We start from the raw sequence: 27,095 nt of genomic DNA on the forward strand, positions 1-27,095 counted from the left end.
AGCCGGTTCCAAATTGTAATAAATATTTGAGCTTCTGGATTGAAAGCAGACATATTTTTGCACGTCCTTCCGGTACGCTGCTCAGCTGCGAACCACATCCTCGTCAGTGTGTGCCATATGTGTAACTGTACGTCTAATTTGTGTGTAAACTTCTCGAGCGGAGCTGCCCGAGGATGCAAACTGACAAAGTTGTATCGTATTACTTCAATAACGCCAAGAGGAGGTGTGAGGAAACTGCTTCAGCGGTCCAATCAGAAACAGCATTTATGCCTTTCGAGATGCATACTGTGTCAGATTTTGTGATGCGGGTCCTGGCACGGCTTTGGCAGCGAGACATGTCAGAACACAAATTGAACCCAGACCGATCTGCACTTGTGGTCTCTCAGGATGTGATCTGTCAGGAGGCTCTGAGACTTCCACAGTCGTGGCGTCTGAGGCACTCAGAGCACACGAGACAAGTCAAATTAGGCGTGTTAAAGCATAAAAAAACTTCAGACATGCTCGTCTTTCTGTTGTGGCCTCGAGGCACCCTAGACACAAACAATTGTCTGTTACTAATTTTCGTCTCCAAAGCCCCCAATGTCTTCGTGGCATCCCGGCTCGAAGGAAAGGGGTCAGGAGAGTTTAAAGCCCAGAATGACAGTAAGGACAGATTAAAGTCCCATTTTGTTAATACAGAGTGTAACTGTTACTAATCCAATGCACATTCCCGTCAATTTCTTTGTTGACTGTGGAGATGAGTACGACGCTGGCGAAGAATCAGATGGAAACACAAACATGTTTACATCCAAGCATCCCAGAATAAAATCTGTAATCAGAGAGAAGCAGAATCTTGGTTATTTCTTACTGAAAGACACACGGCCGTCCATCATGAAGTATCCCAACAGGTGTTTTGGTTTTTCAGCATTTGTTAGTCATTTGTATGCATAGTCGGTACAAGGCAGAAGGTCTGGAACCAATTCACTTTGAAAAATAATATTTATATACTGTACAACTGATGCACTGTTTCATGAAGGACTATGGAAACAGTTTGGATCGGAGCAGAAGTGGATTTGAGATTAAGTAGAGCAAAGGCAAACAGCAAAGCAAAGGAAGCAACGTCGACAGCTTCGTCTTCTGAAATCTCCAAAGCTAAGGCTGATGTCATTTTCCAGTTCATGATGAATTATTTTAGAAATCTTGAAACTTGAGCTCCTGATTTTCTGAGATATTTAATGTGCGCAGAAGATGAACTCGTCACGCTGTCAGTTTGTCTCCCGGATGAGGAAACGGACTTCAGGTCAGACGTTCAGGATCAAAGCCTCTGTCAAGGTGCCAGCAGGTACTTGTCGAGGATTTTTATGGAGGCTAACAGCTATGTGCGATGGGTTGACTGTTAGCAAGGAGAGAGGCCAGCTTCTAAATCTGGAAAGCTTTACGCCCATGTAAGAACTTGCACACTTACACGCACATGTGGCAGCGGACGTACATCTTCGGATGATCTCGGGTTGATTGCTTCTGGATTAGGTTACCTCAACACTGACTCCGTAAATCAAACGGCTCGTTACTAGATGAGAGAAGAAAGAGTTTGTTGCTCCGAAGTTTTCAGAAGTAAAGAATAACAGTGTAAATTTATGCTCAACAGGTTGTCAGGGAATAACAGCTTTCACTTAATTTGTTTCATCTTTGCTGTATCAAACAGTCGACGTGAAGCGAAGACCTCTCCAGTTTTTTGATCCGTCGGGCCAACACCCATTGGGGTCGCTTCAAAAATCTGTCATCAAGCTAAACACAATGCAAGTTCTTCATTGAGAAGATGACATTGTGCAGATACACAAGTCTGTGTGGAGCATTATGGACTCTGAATCTGGCACATAAAGTCTTGTTGAAAGCTTCTAGCCGTGACCGTAAAAACAGTGCAGAGGATTCAATCAAGCAGCGCAGCAGATGGAGCAAAGACAGCACGGAAATGGCTCTTTTGGGATCAGTGGTGGGCGATCAGGCCAAAAAATATCATGACCACCGATATAAATTGCAACTTTTTTTCTCAATTTTGACATGTCCTGTAGACTATATTCGTACTTGGAATAGCTTCCAAAATTGTCCATTTGCACCTGAAAAGCATTAAAGATGTGACGCAAGCCGACCAATCAGCATCGCCATCTTCTTCTTCTCTCTTGATTTTAGGTTGCAAACTTTACACCTGGCCAGGGACTACAGATAACAACTAGCCCCTTGGCTAAATCTGGCAACTAATTGATATACAGTGTCCCTGAGAAATAACCAAATGAATTGAATCTAGTTGGTTGCAGCGTGATCAGCTAGTCAATGCGGTTATCTGAAGTTTGGAAACAGAAGTGAGAGGACATTAAATGCCAAGATCGTAAACTGTGCAGTCACGGTCTGAAATTGTCTGTTCGCCCCTCGTTGGGATTGTGGTCATGAAGCTGAGAGACACGTTGCTGTTTGCCTTTTGTTAATTGTATGTTTCTTTGAATTAAAATGTGTGATTTCCTTCACTAAGTTAAGAAGCAGAGGAATGTGTGGTATGAGCAGCGTAACTGGTAATCATCCCTTCAATACTAGAAACAAAACTGACAAGGTGAATAAGAGCTGGCAGATTTAAGTGTTGATCCATTCAGAGTGTTTGTCTTTAATAAAGGGTGTGAATATTTCACTTCCTCTCTCCTCTGCGTATCTTTCTGTCTGTATTGACTTTATATTTCTCTTAATCTGTCCTTTGCTTTCTCTCCTTCCTATCTTTCAGTCTCGACTCAAGGCTTTCTCTTCCACGTTTCATTTTCTCCTTCTTGCATGTCAAATGCGGGCCAAGTTCAACTCACACTGCAAAACTGTGTAAACCCTGCAGATTAGACCAGTTCCCATACTTTTCTTAGCTTAGAGTACCACCCTATGTCCAACTCCTCCGACAAGAACAATTCAGCCACTCTGTAAACAAACTATTAAATAAATGTCTATCCACGTCCAAATAAATGCTCTTAAAAAGGATCGGCCTTTGTTTTGGTCACACCAATCTAAGCACTTGGGAGACAAGAGGAATTTCAAGTTAGAATAACAAGCCAATGAGCTTGACCTGGTTTTGGCCTGACAAATGATGCTAACAACTGCTGAGTGTTCGTGGTTGCTGTAGGACACTGGGGTCAAGGATTGGGGTCATTTCCTCCCCGGGGTGAACCTGGGCTTCATTTTGACCCAATTTAGCAACTTAATTGACCAATAAGTGTTGAGACTGTCGGCATGCAAGAAGAATCCATTCTGTGATTACCTGAAGCAGCTTTTCAGCGGTGATCTGGACACTTTTGGCAGCAGGTTTGGATGTAAGGAGTAATTGCGGTGGAGTTATTTCCACTGTACTTCTCAGGAAATCCCTTGGCAGTCAAGCACCATCAAAGAAACAGTGCACTATCTGAAAGACATGGTAGAGAAAGCTCCACCTGGGCAGCAGATAATGGTTCATCCCTTTTTATTCTGAGAAATGTTTGCTCTTGGAAATGCAAAACAGTACAGTCGCTGTTGGCTGAATTACTTCTAGTTTTATATGTGAAATTTAACATTAATATCACATGCAACAACTTAAAGGGCTTAGGAGGGTCGTAGCGTCAACACTTCCTGATCAGCCCTCAAAGAAGACTCAGTCAAACTCACTTGCAATAGGAACTGGTGGGACAATTACCAAAACTGATCTAAAAGTTGTCACAGCAAGTAAATGTTCAAATTACAAGGGGTCTGTACAACCCAACATTCAGTTTAAAGGGTAAGAACAATTGAGTCTCACTCCCAACGCTTTAAAAACTGACGCTTCAGGATAGCATTGAACCCCAAAGCATCCGTTTTTGACGAGTTGGGAAACCCAGAGCGTCAAAAATCAACTTTTCTTCCAAAAGGAGAAGCCACAAGCGCATATGTAAGGTTGGGCAACGGATCTGGCTCGCTATGAGCATTTGTGTTAATTTCAAATATGTCGGAGGGGGTTGAGGGCTTTGCACCAAACTAGACACTATAAATTATCGCGCTTCAGCAAGAGTCCCTGTAATTGCAGCTCAGAGGCCGAACTCAAACTATAAAAAAACAGCCCCAGACCAAAGGTTTGCAAACAAGTCCGTCAGCATGCTCCCTCCTATACTCAACTTTACTGTACTGACCGATTCAGGCAGGTAGCGTTCGTCCTGCATCTGACAAACACAGAAGCAGCAAGAAATTTTATAATTTACATCACGAAATTGAAGCATTTTCATATCAATGATGTTTACGAGAGAGAAGATGACTCCCTTTCAGATGTTGTCAACATTTTTAATGACAAACACACTCGCCTCCTTCGCTCTTGTCTGTATGACTAACAGAAACGTTTTATAGCCAGCACTTACTGAAAGTGGCTGCTTAATGGCCCCGTGAATAGAGAGCGTATGTCTACTGAATAAACATTTTAAACTCCAAATGAGCACACTGAGCTCGGGTCACCCAGGTCATTCTCATCTGGGTCAGCCAAGCTGGTCAAGACTCTTTAAACAGTGACAAGTCATCCGGCGCCGTGGAAGCGGCCGCACTTGACTCTTGAATGAATGGAGCCGGACTGCGAGCGGACTGGCCGATCGCCCGCTCCTCAAAACTGTAGTGAACAAGTCAGCGAGCAGAGCCAAAGCAGATGGTATCACTCAGACCCCCCCCTCCCTCCCTCCAGCTCCACCTTCCCTCTGCAGAACAGTTTGGATAAGCTGCACGAGTATCTTCTATGTGATGAATGCAAACATGCCAAACTTGCAGTAAAGCCTTGGCGTCCATCACTGGAAAAGAGGGAGAGAGGCTCTTAAGGGATTTCTTTATGGCTCGAGGAGCTGATATGGATGAAGATGAAAAGGTCACAGTGTGATGTTCGGTTGCAGATGTCGTTCCTTCAGTTGCACCTTAGTGCATTTGCTACGGTTACAGTTTTTCTTTTTCACTGCCTCTTTCTTTATTTCCCCGTCTCAGTCTCTTTTCTTTCTCACTCGTCTGCATTTTTCCATTCCTCTTCCCCTCCTCCATATTTTCTCTTCTGGCAGGATCCATGACAAATCCCAGCCATGTCAAAAGGTCCCAGTTGTTTTCTTGATTAAGTGGGAAAGAAGCTTTGCACTTTCCTCTGTTTTTCGTCTTTTAATTGATGATTGATTGATCTCTCTCATCCAGATTATCACCTCATCATCTTCCCCCTCATTCTCTTTTCTCTCTATTGATCCTTCATCGCATTAATTTGAATGAAAAAATCTGCGATTCATCCTCCCGCCACCTTTTCCACAATGAAGTAAGAAGGAGGCTTTGCACCCTCTTTCCAAAAGTTTTGCATTGAAGGCCGGACAAAGTGGCGGCAAGCTGCCAAAAACAGGCAGTGTTTTTTCTTTTTCAGTCAGCCCATCATTCCTCTAACACTTTGGTCAGAGTGCAGTTTCTACAGCTGGTTAAACACAGCTTGGGGTAAGCCGAGACAGCGAGCCGTTTACACGGAGCCCCATGACATCTGACCCCTGTGGACATCCGCTTTTACCACCTGCCTCCAGTTGCTTTAATTAACTTGAAAGCAGAGTATGGGAGAATTGTTTCCAAAGCATTTCAAACCCTACAAGGTATCACTTTATATATAAACACATCTAAATGGTAATGAGGTGTATGAAAAAAGAAGTTCAGGACCTGGAAAACAATGGTTTGATTTTGTGGAGTCTTTGAGTTGGTGTTGATGTGCTTGCTTCTTCGGGTTTTTACGCGCTACTCTCAGGTTTTGCAACTTTACCTGCAAGTCTTGAAACCTGCTCTGTCATCCAATTTGTTTTCTTTATTTCCTTAAAATCACTAGAAGTGCCCCTGCAGTGAACTCAGTGTCAGGAAAAAGACCGTTATGAGTCCAGAACTGGATGTTATCTGTGTCATTTCTAATATTGTGATATGTTTTTATTTCTTAAAGAATTTCTGCACCAGCATCCCACTGAAAGCTGCACAAAACCCTGTTCAAACTGCTCAGGATTTTACACATATTCAATGTTTTCTTGAATCAGCAATCCCCAAATTTGGCACGACGACTTTCTGGGAACTTAGGATCTCCCATTGATGTGTCCGGCTTGTGTAATCAGACCATTATGTTTTTAACTGCACTGAATGGTACCCAAACTGTCGCTTGAAGCATGATTAATGCACAGCCGAAGGACATGAATGAGCTCTAGTAATACAGATGTTTCTCTGCACAGAAGGATGCATTTTTCGCAGTCTTCTTGTGTTTTTTGAATACCAGAAACATGCACCTCACAACTGCATGAAACTCTGCAAGTGACCCGAGGGGCTTTAAGTGAAAAATTAAGAAAAAATACTGCAAATATTCAGTTTTACAAAGGTGGTTCTGTTCTCCAGACGATGCTGCCAGGTTGGTGCTCCGTATTAAGATGGTAGATAAGAATCCTGAAGGAGCTGCAGGCAGAGTGTGTGTCTGTGTGTGTGAGTCAGACAGCAGCAATACTTGGCTCCGCTGACCTAACCGACTAAACTATTTGGCCTTTGGCTCTCTGCAGCCTTGACGCTGCCAGCTTGTGTGGGCACGGAGAAAAAAGACCCTTATCAGTGACCCCAGTCCCGTCTAGTGTTAGCTTATATGGGCACACTCCAAAGCTTTGAATCGCTCGTCCAGACTCGCACTAAAACAACTGTAAATCTGCAGGGACAGCCTGAATTCCTGTATTACAGAGCCAAATAAATACAAGACGAAGAGTATTTACTGGTAGTGTTGCTGCCACGTTTGACTTTCTTAGGAGAAGGAAATGATCTTCTGAGGGAAAGACAATATGTGTAATGAAAGGCGAAGCGGCTTTGATCTGAAGTTATTTATGAGTTAATTATAACATGAAATGCCAACGCCTCATGTTTAGAAATCAAACATTTATAAAGTTAAACACCACGCACATAAATCATGACAACACAAGCTTGACTTCCTGACCTGCAGTGACCCCCATCCTCCTGGATGCTACAATTACTCTGTTGTCATTAGGAAGTCATTATATGCTCCTCTGCTACGGTCTGCTGCAGTCACTCCGAGACCTTTGACCCCACGTGTAAAAACATGGGGTTAAAAACATGTGAAGCCTACAGCAGCGCCGACCATTAAACCCCGAAGAGTCGGGCAGTCCTGGCCGACTTCTACAGTTTCTCCAAGATGTTATCAAAACTAAAACATTTGTGATGGATACAAAATATCAAAATACTCAAAGTTTAGACTCTAAACTGCGTATGTGAAAAAAAAGGTAGTATGAAGCCTTTTGTGGCTCCTGAGGAAGCTGCATGTAATCTGATAAATCACTTGGTGGCAGAGTTGCATTGTGGGTAATGTAGGCCCCATCATTGCTCCCCGTTAACACTGTTGGAGTCATTATGAACCATTTAAAACCAATTGATCACAATCGAAACAGCAGAACCAGAGATATCACCTTGTTTTATTCCACACATTGTTCTTTCTTTTCTGAACTTGGTGCCTACATTACCCAGAATGCACCTTAGCCACTGAGTGACATCACTGGAGGCAGTTTATCAGATTACATGACGCTTCCTCTGGAGCCACAAAAAGATTTATACTACTGTTTTCACGTATGTAGTAGTACTCCCCAAGACCTGTAAACACACTTTAATGTGTAAAACTGGTGGAGTTACCCTTTAATTGACATCTTTAATGCATCTTACATAATGTTTACAAACACCTTTAATCCGATCTGTGGCCCATCGCCATTTCCTGTGAAATCTTCAGCTGTTTTATGGAGTAAATTTATGTAAAAGGCCCAAAAAAACAGTCAAGAAAAACCCTCGCATCAACTATAAACTGTTTGTATTTGTATAAAACTGCAAGTAACCCTTCTTTCCCAGAAGAGATAGCTCATCAAAGTGCAGATTTACACCAAAACTCTGTCTGTTTTGCTAATGGATTTCCACTGTATACATTATCATACGTTAAATGGACGGTAGTCTCTCAGACCACCGGCTGAGAAGAAGCTGGTCCGCATCACTGAGAGACAGTCTGCCCCGCTCCCCAAGATGAATGTTGGACGAAAAACAAGAATGCGCTCCGCTCACCGCTCGGCCCCCTTCACCCCCGGTCCAGACCTCACTTTACCTGTCACACATAAGGCTCCCGTTGTGCGTGGATGTGTGTAGTGCAGTGTGTGAGAGCGGTATAGAAAGAGAGACCTTTTTAAAAACTGCATCAGCAGGATTTCTGTGGAGGTAAAACACTCATTGTCGCAGCTTGTATGATCTCCGTGGGCCATATTTCCCACATGTGGAATAAAAACTTGGTTTAGTGTTTGGCCACCGGCAGAAAATCCTCCTGAAAAAGTGAACCTTAAGAGGAAAATACAAAGCACTATATCCAGAGAAAGCTCGACTCTCAAAGTGATAGATGAACCTCTAAATCCAACCCCATCAAGGAGAAGAAGACAAACCCAACTTGGTGACGAATGAATCCTTAATCCTGTTGAAGCACAGCAGTAAAGCTCACTTGTTTTGGCCATGAGATTACTCAAAAATAAGAGTTGCTGCCAGGAAACAAGCAGAAAAAGAAATGGGGACTGCCATGAAGCTTCACCTGGTCGTTGTTGATTCTTTCCATCCATCCATTTTCTGTCCTTTAGCTGGATTTAGCCACAGTGGCAGCAAGTTAAGCTACATACCTAAAGGGTCCATCCCTCCGGTCCTTTCTTCTGGTCTTCATATGAAGTCTCTTCTTTGCTTTATGATGAGATGCCTGAACAACTTTTATCCTGTTATTCCTATATTTTGTTTCCTCAATCGTAAAGCTGCTTTTCACCGGTGCGATGCGAAAATGCGTTGAATTTACGTGAATGAGGCCCAATAAGACACCCCTGGACTCCAAAAGTCCATTCCTTGGCCAACATCCAACACGATCAAGTGAATATCTGGGCGATCTCAGGCTATATTTTGTCCTTGACTTGGTTGTTAGGGTAGTCGTGGTGTTTGTTGGATACTGTGAGACCGAACTGAAAAGGTTTCCTCCCATTTTGACCTGGAAATCAGCTGGAACAGAGGATTTCATTGGTCAGAAGTATATTTCAGTAGGCGGAAATCCGCTGACATTGAGGTCCATCCGAATATTCGTGACTACAGGTAAAGGTTTGGATGGATTAGCAAATGGAGAGCTTCCTCTGAATCACTGCTGACACCACCTGATCTTGAGCTACGTCACCTCCTTTGCTTTTGGCACCATCTTTCTCCCCACTTGCAAGGTGTAATCCAGCTTTTTCTCCCCTCCAGCCACTATGCTGAGGTCACCGAACTGGACTATTATCAAGTGCGCCTACAATCCTCTCCATGACGGTCACAAACAGTCGGTGACAAGGCGCACGATCTGTGTAATAATAAATCTCCTCACATCTGGGACTCTCGCTTGGTTGTTGCAATCCTGCAGCTGGCATCAATAAGAACGTGTGTGTGCACTACCTCACTTTGCTGCGGTGGGTACAGCGAGTCATTTATTGGCGCACGCATTGGCAGATAGGAGCTGGATCGGTTCCACTCGTTCAATAACTCAAAGAGGTGTGTCTGTTCGGGCCACGATTGCAGGGTGGTGTTTCCACTTAATTTCACAATGAATTATTTTGCGAAATACATTTGAAAACATTGGTGGAAGTCAGTCTTGTCCTGTCGTCCGTCTCGTTGGACAGGAGCAGTTATTGCATTGTTTAGTCTTGAGAAACTTCCTGAATACTTGACTTTGGATACTAACCACAATGATTTGTATTAGTCTGCGCCCCGGAGCCACTTACATTAGCTCTCCCATCCAGCTTATCATTTCCTCCCTGCGGGATCATGTATTATTTATACTGGTTTGCTACTGTGGAATTTCCCCCCAAACATCTCATGTTTGTGATTGGTTTCCCTTTACCCAGCGAGGTAATTGAATTTTCTTTTATTTATTATTTTTTCACACCCTGGGAACTAATTGCTCGCGTCTAAATAATCAGCCCGCAGCACAATGCTGAAGAAGCCATTTTTTCCCGGGACTCAGAGGTTAACCGGGGACACGGGCAGAGTTTAGTTTGAGTCAGACTCTGCGCTGAGATGGAGCCATGGAAAAGTGATTGGTTATGAAATGCAGCAGATAGAGTTTGGATGTGATTGGCGGTGATGTTGTTGGTTACGGCAAATTATGGCAGACAGACTTTTCTTTTTCTTCGCCAGTCAGCTACGGTTGCACATTGCTGTGGTTCGTGTTCTCAGCAGCTACTCTGTTTATATAACCACCCATTAGGAGCGAATGTGGAGCACACCTACTCAGCGTCATCTAAATAATGTGGCATGCAACAATGGAAACAGGCTCTTTTCGAACTGTCATTTGAAAGCTTCCCAACTGTTATGATCTCATAAAGTTTGAGCAGGAAATACCTCAAAAACTCTCTCATGGCTCCTCAAATCAGTACTGTATGTTTCATTTTGTTTTAACTATCATTGCCTTGATAAGCATTGGTTAAAAATCAGTAGCTTAGAAAGAGAAGAGGGAAGTACACACACGTTTTCAAATATGAAGTAAACCTGTGGACATACTGTGTGCTTGGCTCTGGTCCAGCTGTGAGGATGGCGAGTTAGAAACGGCTTATTTAGATTCCTGTAAACCATCTGGTTCATCTGACAAGCAGCTGAAATTCAAATCGCTGTAAAAGCTGTTTCCATTTTACGGGATAATCAGCTGTGCCGTGTTGTGTTGATGTCCTGTTGCAACGCTATTAGAGGCATTAGCTCATGTTGGCTTTATAGCGGAAAGTGTCCTTCTTCTTTATGAGGACTTCTGGAGCCAACTGCTCGCACTAACACGTGTGACAAAAGCACATTTACTATATGTTCTGGACTTGTGTATGAATTGATCTCTCTTGCGAAGGTTTTTGAGAGGTCACAGCAAACTTGGTTCAAAGGGACCGACCGTCTCTTCACATTAAGCGAGCTTCCTGACCACGCTGACATGTTCCAGATTGAACCAAACTGAGAACAAGCCTCTCTTATGCTTCAGCTGTACATTTAAAGCTGCACTAGGTAACTTCCCAGTTTGGAAACCCCGCATGGCGGCTCCAGATATCTATTTGCATTTCCGAGCATATGAAGGACTCCTTTGTAGCTGTGCTTCCTACGGACTAAAAAAGTGTATCTAGAGTGAATTTTACGGCCCTCCGCTGCAGCACTGATTTGTGATTTAGGCTTGAAGCTGCACATTAAGTGCAATGAAACATATTAGTTGTATCTAGCCATGTGGATAGTTTTGGTTTGAGATACATACACTGCCATAGTTTTCCTAGAGACTCCAATGAAAAGTTTTGACTGTGTAATGCATCATCATATCTAAATGACTCAGTAGGTCAATTGCCAGCACTCCTAAAACCACAAAGATGGCCATCGAAAGGCGTACCTGTCCTTCTTCATCGCGTTGTTAACGTTAAAGATCGTGGTTTAGGTAAAAAGAAATAATGTAAAAGCAACGTTACATTAAAAAAACTCACCGTTGAGTTTTTTTGTGCTTACATGCTACACAAACATCAGTCTCGTGGGTAATATTGACCTTCCATTGACCCCAACCTCGTCCATATGTGGAGTTTTTCCCTCTTATGTGTCCGTTTTGCGTCCTCCTTTGCCCCTCATAATAATTACAATCACTAGGGGGCGCTGCCAACCAGGAATTTTAAATATGGGTCGTACTCTCCTTATTAGGGAAACAACCATCTAGGTCAAAAATTAAAGCAGCTTGTTACAACCAATATATACATTTGTTGTTAGGCAGCGATCTCTAGCGGCTGTAGTAGTTATTACAGCTGCAAAGGAGGAAGTGACGAGAGGTAGTATAAAGACTGAAAAGTCTGTATCACATCACTGAAGTAACAGTAGTAACGTAGTGATTTTAACCCAAAACACAGTGTTTTCCTAAACCTAACCGACTAGTTTTCTTGCCCAAACCCAGCCAAGGGTCATGTTGTTTTGGTGACGGCGATATGTAGTTTTGGGCGACGCTGACAATCGACCTAATCAGTCGTTAAGGTACGAGCACGTGTTGGGCTGTTTTTCTGTTAAGGACAGGCTGCGATGTTTGTCTGTTCATCATTCAAGACACTGACACCCAATTAATCACTAACATGACTCTATTTACAGCCATTACATAGGAGTGGCATGTGTACAGATAAAAACGACCACCAAAGCTATCTCCATGGATACCACTCGAAAGAGAAAATGCTTATTTTTTTATGTGGGTGCTTTCACCATCTTAACATAGATTTTCCCATATAAATCATCTCGAGTGCCTCTCGTCTCCATGTGTGGCTCATATGGTTCAGTTGCTGCAGTAAGGCGCTTGCAACACCGTGTAATCCATTTTCCCTACTGGGATCAATAAATTGATGCGCTATCAACCACAAACTGTCAGCGTTGGATTAAAAAACGTCTCTGAAAGGCTTCATTGACTTGAACAGATCTGGTGTTAGAGTCGTTTTCTGTGCACGTGGCAGCCGCACAGTCATTTAACTCCTATCTTAGCATGACTATCACATTCCTGACATACAGCGGAGTCACATACCTGCACCTGCCTCATTCCTAACATATACGCATCTCACGTTTCTACTTGAACATGATGGCCACATTCCCATAATGCAGTCTTGGCGGCTTCATTTCAAACACAGATTATATCATTCAGTGAACCTGGGGAGTGTGTGTGGGGGGGGTTCACTTCCTTCCTTCCTTGCTTGCATGACTAATAAGAAAAATATACTCCGCCACACCAGTTTGCGTCGTTTTAAACAGTGGAGTCCAAATAAATATATTTAAAGAGAGAGAATTAGATTAACTTGCCCTCGTTCTTGGACATAAGCAACGTCTGACGTATGAAGACCTCCGTAAAGTCAAGAAACACATAGTTACTAGAGCGCTTGGAGGTTGTTTCTTCATACGCTAACAAAAACAAGTTTAATCTCTGCCATCAGAGTGAAAAAAGGTACCTTTTGTCTCTGACATCACCCCAGAACAAGATCCATCCATCGCTGACCTAAGCGCCATGAGGCTTTGATCACAGCGAGAGCGTCAACACTTAAATCTTCTCGCCTCCCCTTAATGACCGCGCTGACTTAGCGCTTCAGCTCGAAGCCAACAGAGCATCTTTGTGCTAAATGGGAGGCCCGTAGCCTCACCTGGTCACACGTGTGCTTGTGTACGTTCTGGAGTTAAACACACAGGCTGTGTGGTCTTAGCAGTTTACCTCCAACTTCCTGCTTTTCACTACAAGTCAAGGCTGACATCATTCCTGCTCTGTCATTCAAGCTCAGTGAATGAAAGGATGTGAGGGGTGTTGTTTTGTCCACCTGGAGGAGAGATCTGAGGCCATTTGGAAACCTTTATCTGCAGAAAATAAAACAGGTGTTAAATGACTGGTGCGTCCATAAAATGTTAAAACAGCATACCTGCAGTTGTGTCTGTTTTTAAGCTATTAAATACAAAGTGTGCTTAATAGTCGTTTTCCCAAATATGATTTATTTTCTACTGTCAAAGCAGCCATTGGATTGAATTAAATTCATCCATTTTTGTTGTTTGTTGATGTCACATCAACTTAGTGTTGCCTGGGAGTGCAATTGTTAGCAGGTGCAGCTGGCAAAAATAACCTTTTACGCAAGAAATTTACAAATTCACATCATCATTAAAACCAGTGTTTCCATTTTATATGTCATCTTGCTTTAATTTCCCTCCCACCATAGCTTATTATTACAATCTGTTGTTCAGAGCTAAGTCTAAAAGCAAACACTTTTTGGCAAATGTGCTTTTTACATAAGGTCGAAGTTCATTTCAGTCGATCCTGGAAATATCTGGGAGCAAGTGCGGGTTAAGATTATTACACACTGAGGTGAGTTCTGGTAGAGAGAACAGTGTGTTTGTAAGATGTGGTGAGACCGCAGTCACACTGGATTTGTCTTTGTACCACTGAGGTTACGTGTCTCTAAATACTCAGATAAAGTTTACGAGCCGGTCGTTCTGGATTCTTGTGCTGAAACAAAAGTGTGCGTGTGAATGTTTGCATGCGTTCGGCGGTGCAGAGCTCACTCCCATCCGAGTATCTGTGATGTGGAGTCACAGATGATTGAAGTTTGATTAGAGTCCATTACTCAGTCTGTTATTAGATGTGACAGCTCATTACAAACTGCTGTGGACTGAGTGACAGCTGAGTCACTTTGGCCGGCACCATTTTGAGCCGTCCAAATACTGTGTCCATCATCGCCACATTATTAAGACCTTTCTTTTTCTTTCCTCTGATCAAACCTTAATATCTTTACATCTCAGCCAAGTCCAAGTAAAAAACATGCATGTTTTAAGTCTAGCTATAGTGATTTACTACGATATGTGCTTTTACCAAACCTACAACTTAGCAAGTTATCCGTCTGAAAAGCAGAATTTGCAGCCCGTTCTCACTGAAAGCAGGTATTTTAACCCAAAGTAAGGTCTTTTCCTAAACCTTACCACGTTGTTTTGGTGCCTAAACCTAGCCAAAGCACGATTTATTACAGCCCAAGAGTCATAATATATGTTTGTCGGCTAGCTTTTGCGTCATAGTATGAAGCTTAAACGCCCTGACACACCAGGCTGATGGTTGGTCGTCAGGCTGTTGTAGGGCCTTCGCTGGGTGTCAGTGGCTCCAGTCGGCGTGCTGGCACCTGAACAGCCCTTGAGGCCTTCAGGAAAATTCAGCATGTGGAATCACTGGCGGCTTGTTGGGGAGAGAAGTCCCTCAGATTGGCTGTTCAGGAAGGCGAATCATTGCATGGATAGAGAAACGGATAAAGAAAGGGAAAACCCCTTGAACCTGTTGTTTTAGTATCCATGATGTCACCATTTCTCCCTATAAAGCGTCCAAAATATGTCAAACGTCTTTGGTTTAAATGATTAACAGACACTCCAGAAAACATTGTCTTGTTCTTGTTATGTATGTCTTTGTGCATCAGTGCTTGAGTTTGTGTGTGTGCTTTACTGGAGATGCTATCACTCGTGGTGCACGAACAGTTTTGCCTCCCTGGAAGTTATATTAAACACAGTGTTTTGCTCAGTTGTTCACTTGTGCTGCTGGCGCTGTGGTGTTTGGTTTCACCTGTTCCCACTCAAACTGAGCTGAAGTTGCAGTATTGTACAGCTGACCTTCGTATCGACCTGTGCAGGTGTCGAGCAGCTAGTCGTTTTTACTGGGACGGTCTTTTTCTTGCGAGAGGAGAGAGGCTGCTCCACTTCTCAAGTGGTGCTTTGGTAAGAGGAGGCTCTTCTGCTGTTATAACAGTCAGGACTTTGCTATAGAAGTGTGTCACACTCCCAAAACACACTGACCCATTTAAGAGGCAGCAGTGGGACACACACCCTCACACACATACAGTACAATTAACACGTCTATTTGAATAGTCATCCCTCATTAGACTGCTGTAGTTAGCGTTTCTCTTCAGCCTGCTTCATTCCTCTAATACTTTTTTTAATAGAAAGACGTACTTTCTTGTTTCTGAGCCGCAGACACTTAAATCTCACTGCTGTTAATGCAGGAAACATTTCTTATGCGGATCAAAGGGAGGGATTAGTCTCATCGTTTCCTTTGTGTGCAGCCTCCTGAAACTCTTGAGGACGCTCTGCAGGCTCTGACTTCCTCATGTCTTTGAAGTGATGTCACACAACATCAGAATAACGTCGTACTGTATGCAGTGTATGCTGCGACTCTCCGCCTGCACTAAAATTACAGCTTAAACTCATCTCTGTGTCTTTTGCTAGCCAGTTGTCCAACGCGTCCTCCTGTCGCCAAGAGAAGGGAGTTCCCCTTACTAAATCTAGCCTTATTCCTCTGTGACTCAAAGACCTAATCGCACGGCAGCATCTTGTACTTGCCCAACACACCTTGAAGTTATTACCGCGAACACTAGCTAGAGGACATGTACTGTATCTCCCGAGCCTTCATCATCTCTTCTGCTTTCTCTCTCTCTCTCGCTCTGTTCCAGTGCAGGTGGCGATCAGGCCGAGCCAAGCCTGATTACACTGAGAAGTCACACCCTGACCCAAATTACTCGCAAGTTTCTCACAGCTGAAACTGTTTGCGCTGGGATGTTTTACATTTTCGCTGCTCTACTTTCGTTCATTCAAAGTATTCTTAAGATGAGAACATTAATCACTCATCAGAGCAGCCAAGATGTCTTCAACACAATCAGCGGTTGTGATTATGGGTCGATGCACGACGCAGGACAAACATCCGATCCGGCGAAGCTCTCGAGGGTTCCTGTTGCATCATGAGAACGCGAGCGAGTGCAGAGAGTGCAGAGTTGTCCAGCTGTTGAGTCCCTGACCCAGTGGAGGAACATCTGCAGTGATGTCACTTTCGGGCAAAGACGGAGGGAAGTGACAGGCCGAGCTGTGGGACTGCTGGCTGAGACGCTTTGGCAGGACTTAACCACTGACAACACAGAGAAGATAGAGGGGTGACGTCCATGTCTGGTTGTGAAGCAGCCAACAGGACAATCAAACATTTCTGATTCCAGAGGACCTGGAGTCAGAAATGGGAAAATATTTCTTTGAGCTTGTTTTAGTTTCTTAGTTTCACTCCCATGGGCTTGATAAAATTAGTGCCTGAAAGTTAAAACAAGACACAAGAGAGTCTTTGTACGAAAGAGAAATACAAACTAAGCACACTTACTGCAGCACTTAACACGCTTTCAGGTGTTCCTGTGGAGTTTGAATGCACTTTGATCAGTTTGAGAACCAAGCGCTGGTTCTGGGTTGGTGCTGGTTCACAGTTGGTTCAACCTGCAAACATTTTAAGAACCGGTTTGCTTTTCCACGGCCACAAGAGTCACATCCACATCATCCAGTCGATGACGTTCAAAGGCTGCTAAACACAATCACATCCCAATCTTGGCTCTGCTTATTCTGTATGTGGAAATCAGGCACGTCTTTTTCTTTCTGTTTATGCCTTTCTCTCACAATGAGAACACATGTGTCACGCCCAAACTAAGTTTTCCAAATAACCTTCCACTTTTCTGGAGAAATTATAAAACGCCTTCCTCGAATTTCAGTGTAAATGAAGAAAACTTTTGGCAACTCGGTAAATCTGCTCTGACAGAGTCACGGCCTTCATGGAAGTGAAGTTGATAAGCGGTGCAGGTGATCTCATGCTGCGTCCCCGTCCGTATCAGATGTCTGAATATGATGCAGTTTTTCTTGTACTGAGGATGAGGAAGAAATTAAGCAAAGCGTGTTTTTCCTGTTTTTGTGAAAACTACGGGAAGAAATGTGCGCCCTGACACAGTCCTGGCCTTCATGGCAGTAAAGTTATAAGTGGTCCTCATGCTGCAGATAAGGACGAAGAAGAGTCGCAGTTGTTTTTCTGTTCTTGTAAGTTGGAAGAAAAGTTCGGCAACCACAAGTGTAACATGCATAATTGCCTTAAACTTTCCCAGAGACGGAGCGAGTGTTTGAACAGAGCAGCAGCTACAATCCAGCTCAGTCACAGCACTCGGCTACAGCGGGAGGAGAACGGTGTGTGTTGCACTTCATTGTTACTTTTTTAATCGCCCCAGTCTGTCGGGGTTTCAATCCAATTAATGCATGGAGGGGAGAGAAGCGTGCCTCACTTCCTGTGGGAAGCCTAACTGGCCACACACACACACACACACACACACACACACACACGCCACTGCACTCTTGGAAGTCTTAATGTGTGTGTGCACACTCCCCACTCTTTGTGTCTTTGTCGCTCCTACACACACACTCTCACACACACACACACACACACACACACACACACACACAGGGTAAGCGGTAAGCCTAATTTACAGGAGCTGCCACTGCGCTGCACGTGTGTATTAGTCTAACCTAATGCCTTCCAGATGCCCGGCCTCTATACCCCGCTGCCCATACGGCTGTGAAAGAACAGACGATTGTTCCTGAGGTCTTCCCGCTAAGGAGAACCAGGTGTAGAGCGAGTGTGCATGTGTGTGTCTGACAGAAAGACAGAAAGACGGGGGGGGGGAGAGAGAAGAGATGTTGTGGTGGGTGGACATTCACAAAGTGCTTGCGTGTCTGCCTGGATTCGTGTGTGTGTGTGTGCATTCAGCCGTGAATACAGCGATGGCAAGTTTACAAGATAAAATGATGATGAAGGGTGGAGGCCTCGGACAGATGGAAGCCCCTTCTCGCCTCCTTGGCAGTCTTTACGGGCTGTATCTGACATGATGTCAAACTTGAAAACATCTAAAGACAAGAATGATGGTGTGGACCTCCCAGACTGTCTCTTAAAGGTTCTGAACTCGAATATAAGTCAAACATATATTCAGGATTACTGACAAAGATCCATCCATTCAACTTAATTACCTTTCCTAATTCATTTTATCAGCATGGCAGGAAATGAAAAGATAAAATAGACGACCGCAGCTCCCGCTCCGTCTGTACTGAGGAATGCTTTAATTTCAAAGATAACATATCAGTCCTCTGACCCATGGCTGGATTATCCCACCAGGGGGCAACAATGCAAAAAAAATGAGCTGTAGACCACCACCAGTCCCCCCCCCTTCCTCCCTACAGATGGTGCGCCCTGTCACTCTCAAGCACCCGTCAAACCCGGAGCACGCAGCACATCACACGTGGCGGCTTCATTAGGTTTTGTCCAGCCACCCACTACCTGACCCCGGGTTAGCTGCGCGTCAAATTAGTTGGTGGTAATGTGATTAAACACCAACGTAAAAATGAATGTGTAGAGTTTTTTAAAAGCAAAGATCGCTTAAAGTTGAGGTAAACAGCTTTTAGGGCTTTCACATTGTACTTTTACATTTTGGGGATCTCTTTGGGGCGCTCCCGGGTCGTGTTGGGGTGGTCGGGCTTTTGCGATATCCTTGTTTTTGTGTGAGGCACTTCGTGTTAGTTATACTGTATTAAAATGTGCGATACATAAACATGTCTGATTGATTAATTGACTTGAGAAGACGGCTAAAGGGGAGCTCTGACTGCAGGTGCTCCTACGACGAACCGGATCAGTCATACATCATTAATGCACTAATTGCAGCGGCTGAGATAACAGAGGCTCTTGGCACCAGCAGACAGCAGCTGCACGAGATGCCAGATTCAGTTTAACCCGTGTTGTTTCCATATGGCAGCAATCTGTCCTCCTCTACGTCTCTGATTGAGGAGCTCAGTTTTGTTTTCTTTGTACTCTTAAGTTTCTTTTCCCGTCCACTAACCTGATTTTTCTCTCTCCGTGTTTGTTTGTTTGCAGACCGCGGTTCTCAGGGAGACTTGGACCTGACGGAGTTGATCGGCGTCCCCCTCCCGCCCTCCGTCTCCTTCGTCACAGGTTTCGAGGGTTACCCCGCCTACAGCTTCGGCCCGGACGCCAACGTGGGCCGCCTCACCAAGTCTTTCATCCCCGACCCGTTCTACTATGACTTCGCCGTCACGGTCACGGCTAAACCTACCACGCGGCAGGGCGGCATGCTGTTCGCCATCACAGATGCTTACCAAAAGGTGGGCGACTTAAATCTTCTCCCGTTTCCAACAGCAACTTTTCTGCTTCATGTAAATAAGAAAGAAAGTAAATAACTTTTTTTTTTGCAAGATTGTACACTTGGGTATCGCGCTGTCCGAGGTAGAGGATGGCTCCCAGAGAATCGTACTGTACTACACCGACCCGGGAACAAGAGGGACCCAGGAAGCAGCTTCCTTCAAAATGGGAGACCTGACAGGAAGATGGGCGAGGTTCACCCTGACTGTGCAGGGGGCAGAGGTGGGTGTGCACGGCCCAGCTCACGTTGTTCGGATGCTGGTGCTATGTGTAGCATTTGAACACCAATAAATCATGAATTATTTGAATGATTAGATCGCCTTCTGCTCGTTTCTGCACTGAACTTGAACTCTTGGGGCACAAGAAGTAGAGTAAAAAACAGCTGTGAGGTGGCAATCTTCTGAAAAGGTCATGATTTAAGTTTTAAACAGGCTTGTTAATTATCTAAAACTGTAGTTTTAGATAGCAGACATTACTCAAACAATGCTTCTGAGCTGTATTTTGACTCACAATAAACCACAGTGCCTCTGTTTATTGGGATATTGCCTCGTACAACGACGGCGCTCAGTACGAGAGCTGAGCACACAAACAGTGCTTGTCATGAGGTCAAAGTCGCTGTTGGTTCTGGTCTCTTCATGGGATTTGTTGACAGTAATTATTATTTGTTATTTGCCCACATTATCTAGAGAAGTTGTCACGCTGCACTTTTTATCTCCTGCAGATGTTTAACACGTGAGGGTGTTGTCATGAGACGAATGTGTGTCACTGCAGGAAATAACACAGATGTTTTGTGATAAATTGCTGGAAATAAGCGAGTGCGTGCGCTCTCTGCCGCTCAGGTGCGTCTCTACATGGACTGTGAAGAATACCACCGAGTCGACTTCAGCAGGAGCCGTGAGCCGCTGACCTTCGAGGCCAGCTCGGGGATCTTCGTGGGGAACGCCGGCGGCACGGGCCTGGCGAGGTTTGTGGTGAGTCCCGCACCTTTAGGACTTTCCTGTTCTGTGTCTCAGCGCGTAGTTTCCTAATGTCAGCGGGTCTGGATCAGCGGGATGACAGCAGACGTCAAAAAACACACGTGGCACTTGGTCGGCTGCCTATTTTTTACACGTTTGAGGCATGAACACAATAGTCCTCGCTGGCAGTTTTACGACCGCCACAGGAGACGAGGAATGAGTGACCACATGTGTTTATGAGCGCCGCGTTGTCCTGTGAGAGCTCATAAATGACAAGCCGTATGTGATTTACATTTTTTCTGGGATACGGCTGATCCCTCATCTTGAGTGACTTACACTAAGTGCAACTGTGGGTGCGAACGCCAAGTCTTTAATTAATCAAACAATAGCACGGATGCAAAATCCCTCCTGTGTGGTGATAATAAAGGGCGCCTGATAGAGACGTGGAAGAGGCAGCAACACATGCGATGCTGTACTCTGCTCTCAGTGCTCTTGTAAAAGAAAATAAACCAGTAAATGCTTCAGCACTTTCCTCCCAATCAGCTTTTATTCTCTGTCTCGTAATAGCGAGGAAAGGCTCAGTTTCCCTCAGAGTAACAGGAATACTCTTCAGTTATCTGAGCCAAAACATGCTGTCAGTCTTATCAGGATGCTCAATGTGAAGCTTTTTTAATAAAAGAAGAGCATATTATTAAAACAACAGTCCGCACGAGTAAATCAACTCGTAGCTGGTGGCTAAACCTGATAAACACATGACCTGTGACCTTCAAAATAAAAGCCAGGCCTCCTCTGTCCTCCTCCTCCTGGTGATGTAAGTTCATGTGACGGACAAACTACGAGATGCTTCGTGTCCGGGACAGTGGAAAGTAGGTCTTCATAGCCAAGCAGCTCTTTTCCCTCTCATTAAGATTTTTATTAGAGAAATCTGAGGAGAGTTTCAAAAGACGTCCAATGAGCCAGGGAGGGAGAAAATGTGTTTAGTCAGGATTTTGTTTAATCCCTCAGGGGAGTCCATTTTGTTGCTGGAACAATTTCTCAAATAGGTTTCTCTACCTACAGTGGTTCAAAACCAAGTCTGAGGTGGGTAATTACACCATGAAGGGCTTAAGTTTCATTTCAGACCAAAATCACTTCATTTTACCATCTGAGAAATATTCTGTCTTCACCTGACAGAGCAAAACTGACCATTTTATCGGTAATGTTTAACTGTTACTGACTGTAGAGCGTCTCGGTGGGGTAGCGTGGACTCTGAACTGATGATGAGACGGCAGGAAATTGTTTATTCCTATAGCATTATAATTCAATTTCGTAGAGTTTTAATCAGGATAAAATTACTTTTATTTTGTCCCACGAGTCTTTGCCACGGGCGTTCTCTCAAGGCCCCCATGAGAACATGCGTTTCCCCTCTGTTTCCAGTCTTTATGCTAAGCTAATATGAGCTAATTGCCTGCTCCCTTTTCGATGTGTATAATATCCGTTGTTACTGGATTGTTTACAGTTGTGTCTGAGCCGATCGGATCCTCATTCGCTCATCTGCCATCGAATTACGCCTTTAAAAGTGCATCATTGTCGTATTTTTTCCAAAACGCTCATTACCTGCAGCAGCTGACTGATGGTGAGCAGGTCCATCTGTGGTGTTCCCGACCTGTGGAGTTCATTTAGTGGCAGATCTCTATAATGGAGAGTTGACAAGGTTAATTTCAAATACACATTGTTTTCTTAACTTGCTCGTACCAACGAGCTCTGAGTTCATTGTGCAACATGTTGAGAGAAATAAACAAATCATGTGCACATCGCTCAGTATTTATCTTAATTACCTGTCATTTCCTCACACATCCACTATCCAATCAAACCTGAGAGCCCGCCCACTCGTGCACCACATAAAAAGGCTACTGTTGAGGCGCGCTTCCTCTTTCAGCACCCGCACAAGATGGCCACCACAGAGGAGTCCGACTCTGACAGGTCGTTGCTTTGATTACAGCGTGTCTTTTAATACATGCTGAGGAATAAAAAAGTCGTGCACATGACCTCCCACGTTGTTCACAGGAGTGCTCTGGACTCATTTCAGATTCAGGAGCTACTTTTAGTGCTTAAATACCTTGTGGACTCCTGCAGCTCGGACTGATACGCCTCTGTACTTTAAGGGCCCTGACACACCACGCTGATGGTGTGAAGAGGAACACAGGGGCAGCTACGAGCTAGTTTGATGTCTTCGCTGTCGTCTTTGCGCTGTGTTCAAGTGCAGCTTTTTGACCGAGACACAGTCAGACTTTATCAGAGCTGATTCCTTTATGTCTGTTTAGTGTGTTTGGACCTTAAGATTCACACAGGGAAACTCTCCTCTTCTGTAGAAGACCATATACAGCCACCATTACTCAGTATGGCCAGTCATAACCTGTTGGACATCACCAAGGCTCTCTCTGTTGCCAATCCATCCTCCCTTCATGCCGTCCTCCCCTCTCCTCCCCTCTTTACTCCCCTCTCAGACAAAGAGGACCAGTAGTGACCGTCTGTTTCCAGCTGTTCGCTGTTTGAACTGGCAGCTCCGCCAGAGATCCTCTATCTCCTCCCAGGGAGACCAATAACAGCCACGCAGCAGCGGCAGCAGCAGCGGCAGCAGCAGCTCTCTGCAGTGGTGCACTCTCACACAGCTTCACACCAACACACATGCAAATAGATTTACTAAAATATCTTCCCCCACACTGACTCATTCACTCCTATTTTTTCCCCCTTTTTTTGAGGAAACGTACCCCATGTTGTGTTGGAAAAGGTTTGCGTGAGGCTGCCACCATCTGAAAGAGAGAGAAATAGAAAGGAGAGGAGGAAGAGTGTGCAAACCTTTTTGTATGATCTTTTTTAGTCTCCCTGTGTCACTGCATGTGTTTCTTACCCATGACACTGAAGGAAAACACTGTCACGTATGTTAATGTTCAGGTTGTGCATGTGTTGGGTGATGTCTCCAGTGAAACATCGTGATGGACGACGACATCGTTGTTTATGAATCTGAGGCAGTGTGTCCTCAGTGTTGTCGTAAGGCAGCAGTTGTGTATTAGCTTGCCGCTGTTTCCCCCGCTGCTCTGACATGAATCTCACCCTGCAGAGGAAACTATCTCCCGTTACCACCGACAAACGTCCCTGTGTCAGGTTTAAAAGCGTCCTCGTCTGCCCGTAACTTAGCTTTGTTCAGCTTCATGTGCATAAAACAACCGACTAGCCGAGGAAGCTAAGCTAAGGAAACTGTGTAAACCGGCACGAGCTGGTTTAATAAGGAAATAATGAACGGGACACGGAGACGTGATGTTAGTGCACCGAGCAGCAACATACTTATCTGCCCTACGGCAACTCTGAGGGGACACACCACGTCATTGTGCGCTCTGGAGGGGAGCCTTTATAATCATGATGTTACGATGATCAGGGATCAGCAGTCGATGGCCGTCAGTCAGACGATGACATCGTCCATCGGCCCAACCCCAACAGAGCCATTACAGGCTGGATGTAGACATGAAACTGAAGCTGTTTCCTGTTAAAGGTGCAGGATTTGGTCTGTTTGCATGTTTTTAACTTCGCAGACAGTATTTTTGATGTTTTGTGGAGTTTGAACGGTAAAAATACGCTGACGTCTGTTAGTTCTCCTCACAAATACTGAAATCACTATCTAATATTGTATCTGTACAGTCCACAAGTCTCGGTTTGTCGAGTTTTAATCAATGAAACGAAGCTCTCAGCACATTATCTGATTAGCTGCTAATTTGTATGTCATAGTTTCTTTACAGCGTATTTTAAATCATTAAAAACAAGGCTGACCTCACACACACACACACACACACACACACACACACACACACACACACAGACGGCCAGCAGCAGCTTAAGTAACTTGCTCTCTGTTGCTTTGGCAACAAACACTTTCCTCAACATGGCGAGTGCCAGGGCCTGAAGACACCGAGCACTTCCTGAGAAGCAGTTAACCTTTCTCGTTGCCATCCCTGACATCTGAAAACTCCCGGGAACAGCCTGCGAACGCCGACCAGACTGCAAAACACACAGTGTCCATTGATATAAAAGACGACCATCAGCTGGAGCCCTGCAGCCCTGCAGCACCTTTTTTGAACTCTGGTTAATCCTGTATGTGAAAGCATGTAGGAAAGGCTACGCGAGCCTTTAAAGATCCCAGATTTACTTTCCTTGTGTGCACGCCTGCGTGTTGGTGTCGGGCACATGTGTGGATGCAGTGTTGTGTGTAAATGTGTCACTCAGGCGGCCGGCCGCTGACAGATCCTCCCCAGTGTTTACGTTCATGTAATTTGAAGAAGTTGTACAAACTGACCGGCTGACTCATTCGTCCAGGTTTCTGCGGCTCAGCTAATGGGGGATCCACATACCGAGAGGTTGGAGAGGAGTGGAGAGGACTGCGTGGCGCATGCTTTGTTTATGTCGGACGTGTTGTTTACGGCACAAACAGATGTCTCTGGTTTCGCTGCTGCCTCGACTGATATCCGCCCATTCAGTCTCTATTGTTTCACTCCCCCTCCTCTGTTTGTCACTCCTGCAGCACCGCCGAGCTCCGGTCCATTAAAAACAGGTGTTTGTCCTCTGGCCTGAACTCAATATCAATAAACTTGGCTTATAGAAGTGATGTAATCAGAGGACGGACCTCATTACTCTCATATATAAAGTTCTATTCACAGTTGAATAAGTTGGACCTGCTGCACGTCAGACGTTTCCAGACCTGATTATGATCCGATTAACAGATTTTAAACTTCATGTAATAACTTTAAAACATGATGACGCTCTGAGCAGAAGGTCAGAACTGCATCTGCAGCAGACAAGTTTGTTCTTGGAGGCCACGGTGGGTTGAGAAAGATATGCAGATTGATCCCTTGTGGCTCAGGAGATGGAGCAGCGGTGTATTGACAGCTTGATCCCAGGACTGTACATTTCCATCATAACAGACCAGGATCAGCCACCGTGTTCTTGCTCCCTTACTGACAACAAAGGAATGAAAATCCAGAGGTGGATCTAGAAACATAAAAATGAGAATAACCAACATTAAACTCTCATATCACCAGATTTACTGTCTCCGGGTTGCTCTCAAATACTGTTTAAAGGAGCATCCACCCTGGTGAATCTTGGCCGGTTGAAGCACTTGATTGTGTTGAAGTGTCAAAGTGTTAACGCGACCACAGAGCCCTTGTTGAGCCACAGACATGATGTCCAGCAGCTGTTACCAGAGTCAAAGATGGTCCAACATTTCTCAACAAGAGTTTTTGAGTGTTCTGTGCGACTCCACAGAGCCAAAGATTGGTACTCAAACAAGAGGAGATAGATGCTATATGCCCACTAAAGTTGTATAGTTACAGTTAAATATATCTATAGTTACATATCTGTCGCTTTAAGATGAATGCAATAGTTTGAATGAGCGTGTGACACCTGTTTCACTGCCAGATGTGTGGGAACGTCCAGTGTGTGTTACTGCTGGTGTGTGTGGTGTGATGAGGTGCAGATAGATGAAGTGTCATGCTGAGAGAAGGAGGCAGCATGTGGCTGGTGTGTGGGAAATGGACGCTGAGCTTCAATAAAACTGAATTACCACGCAACATAACTCCAGACTCTCCTCCTCTTCATCCTCCTCTTCATCCTCCTCTCCCTCGCTCTCTCCTCCAGGGCTCCATCCAGCAGCTGGTGCTCAAGTCTGATCCCACGGCCCCAGATGACCAGTGCGAGGAGGATGATCCTTATGTGAGTGTGCACGAAAACACACACACACACACACAAACATTGTGAGTCTGCAGGAAGCTCTCACTGCTTCAGAGTTTGGAGCCGCAGCAGCCCCAGACGTGGATCTTCTCCGCCCTCTAGTGGCAGAAAACCTGCACTACATTAAACTGTGTGGAGAAAAGTATTTCTTATTCACTGTGATGCTGCTGCACACAAGAGAGTCTGGCTCTTGTTCACAGCTGTGCGTGCACCATACTGAACAAATCTCTGTGATTCACGTGAAAATAAGTTAAATCTTTCCTCATATTGTTCAAATAGAACGATTCATTTGCAGATCTTACATCACTAATGACCATTAAAGTGAGTCACAGCTCAACATATCATGAAATGATTCAATAATAATCATGATAGAGTTCAAGCTAAACATTAATCCATGTCATCTGTCATTTAAAAACTCCATTTGAATGTATATAACGACACATTTCCAGTGGTAGACGTACATCAGCAGCAGCTACACACGTCCATTGTATATTAGAATAACGTCTGAATCTGTCTGAAATCCATATTTCCCTTTTCTTTTAAGCTAAACTTCACCCAGCTTCCTGCGTGTTCTCACCCGGGGGCTCATATAATTAAGCCGCTGTGACGTCTGTCTCGTCACGGCTCCGATCAGTTAACTGGATTAACAGATGCTTCGATATGAGGATAAATATTTAAAATGATTGTGTTCTGGTACGCTTGAACAAAATGCTGATTTCCAGCCCACACTCTCCTCTCCCTCTCCTCCCATCTTCTTCTTCCTCTTCCTCACTCTGCAGCTTGAACTCAGATGGCTTCAGTCCACTCAAGAGGATTTAATCATCTCT

At 44.5% G+C, this 27,095-nt stretch overlaps 1 protein-coding gene across 2 annotated transcripts in view; it reads left to right on the plus strand.

Annotated features, from left to right (window-relative positions):
• Positions 1-27,095, plus strand: part of LOC311249535 (collagen alpha-1(XV) chain-like) — a 56,560-nt gene that overhangs the window by 14,934 nt on the left and 14,531 nt on the right. For both annotated transcript variants that reach the window (XM_084340629.1, XM_084340630.1), the window contains exons 3-6: positions 19,271-19,518; positions 19,610-19,777; positions 20,395-20,526; positions 26,176-26,250. In XM_084340629.1, the coding sequence (XP_084196755.1) occupies positions 19,271-19,518; positions 19,610-19,777; positions 20,395-20,526; positions 26,176-26,250 (623 nt within the window). The remainder of the gene's footprint in view (positions 1-19,270; positions 19,519-19,609; positions 19,778-20,394; positions 20,527-26,175; positions 26,251-27,095) is intronic.

The sequence above is a fragment of the Pagrus pagrus genome (assembly GCF_965226575.1).
Source record: "Pagrus pagrus genome assembly, chromosome: 20".
Lineage (NCBI taxonomy): Eukaryota > Metazoa > Chordata > Actinopteri > Spariformes > Sparidae > Pagrus > Pagrus pagrus.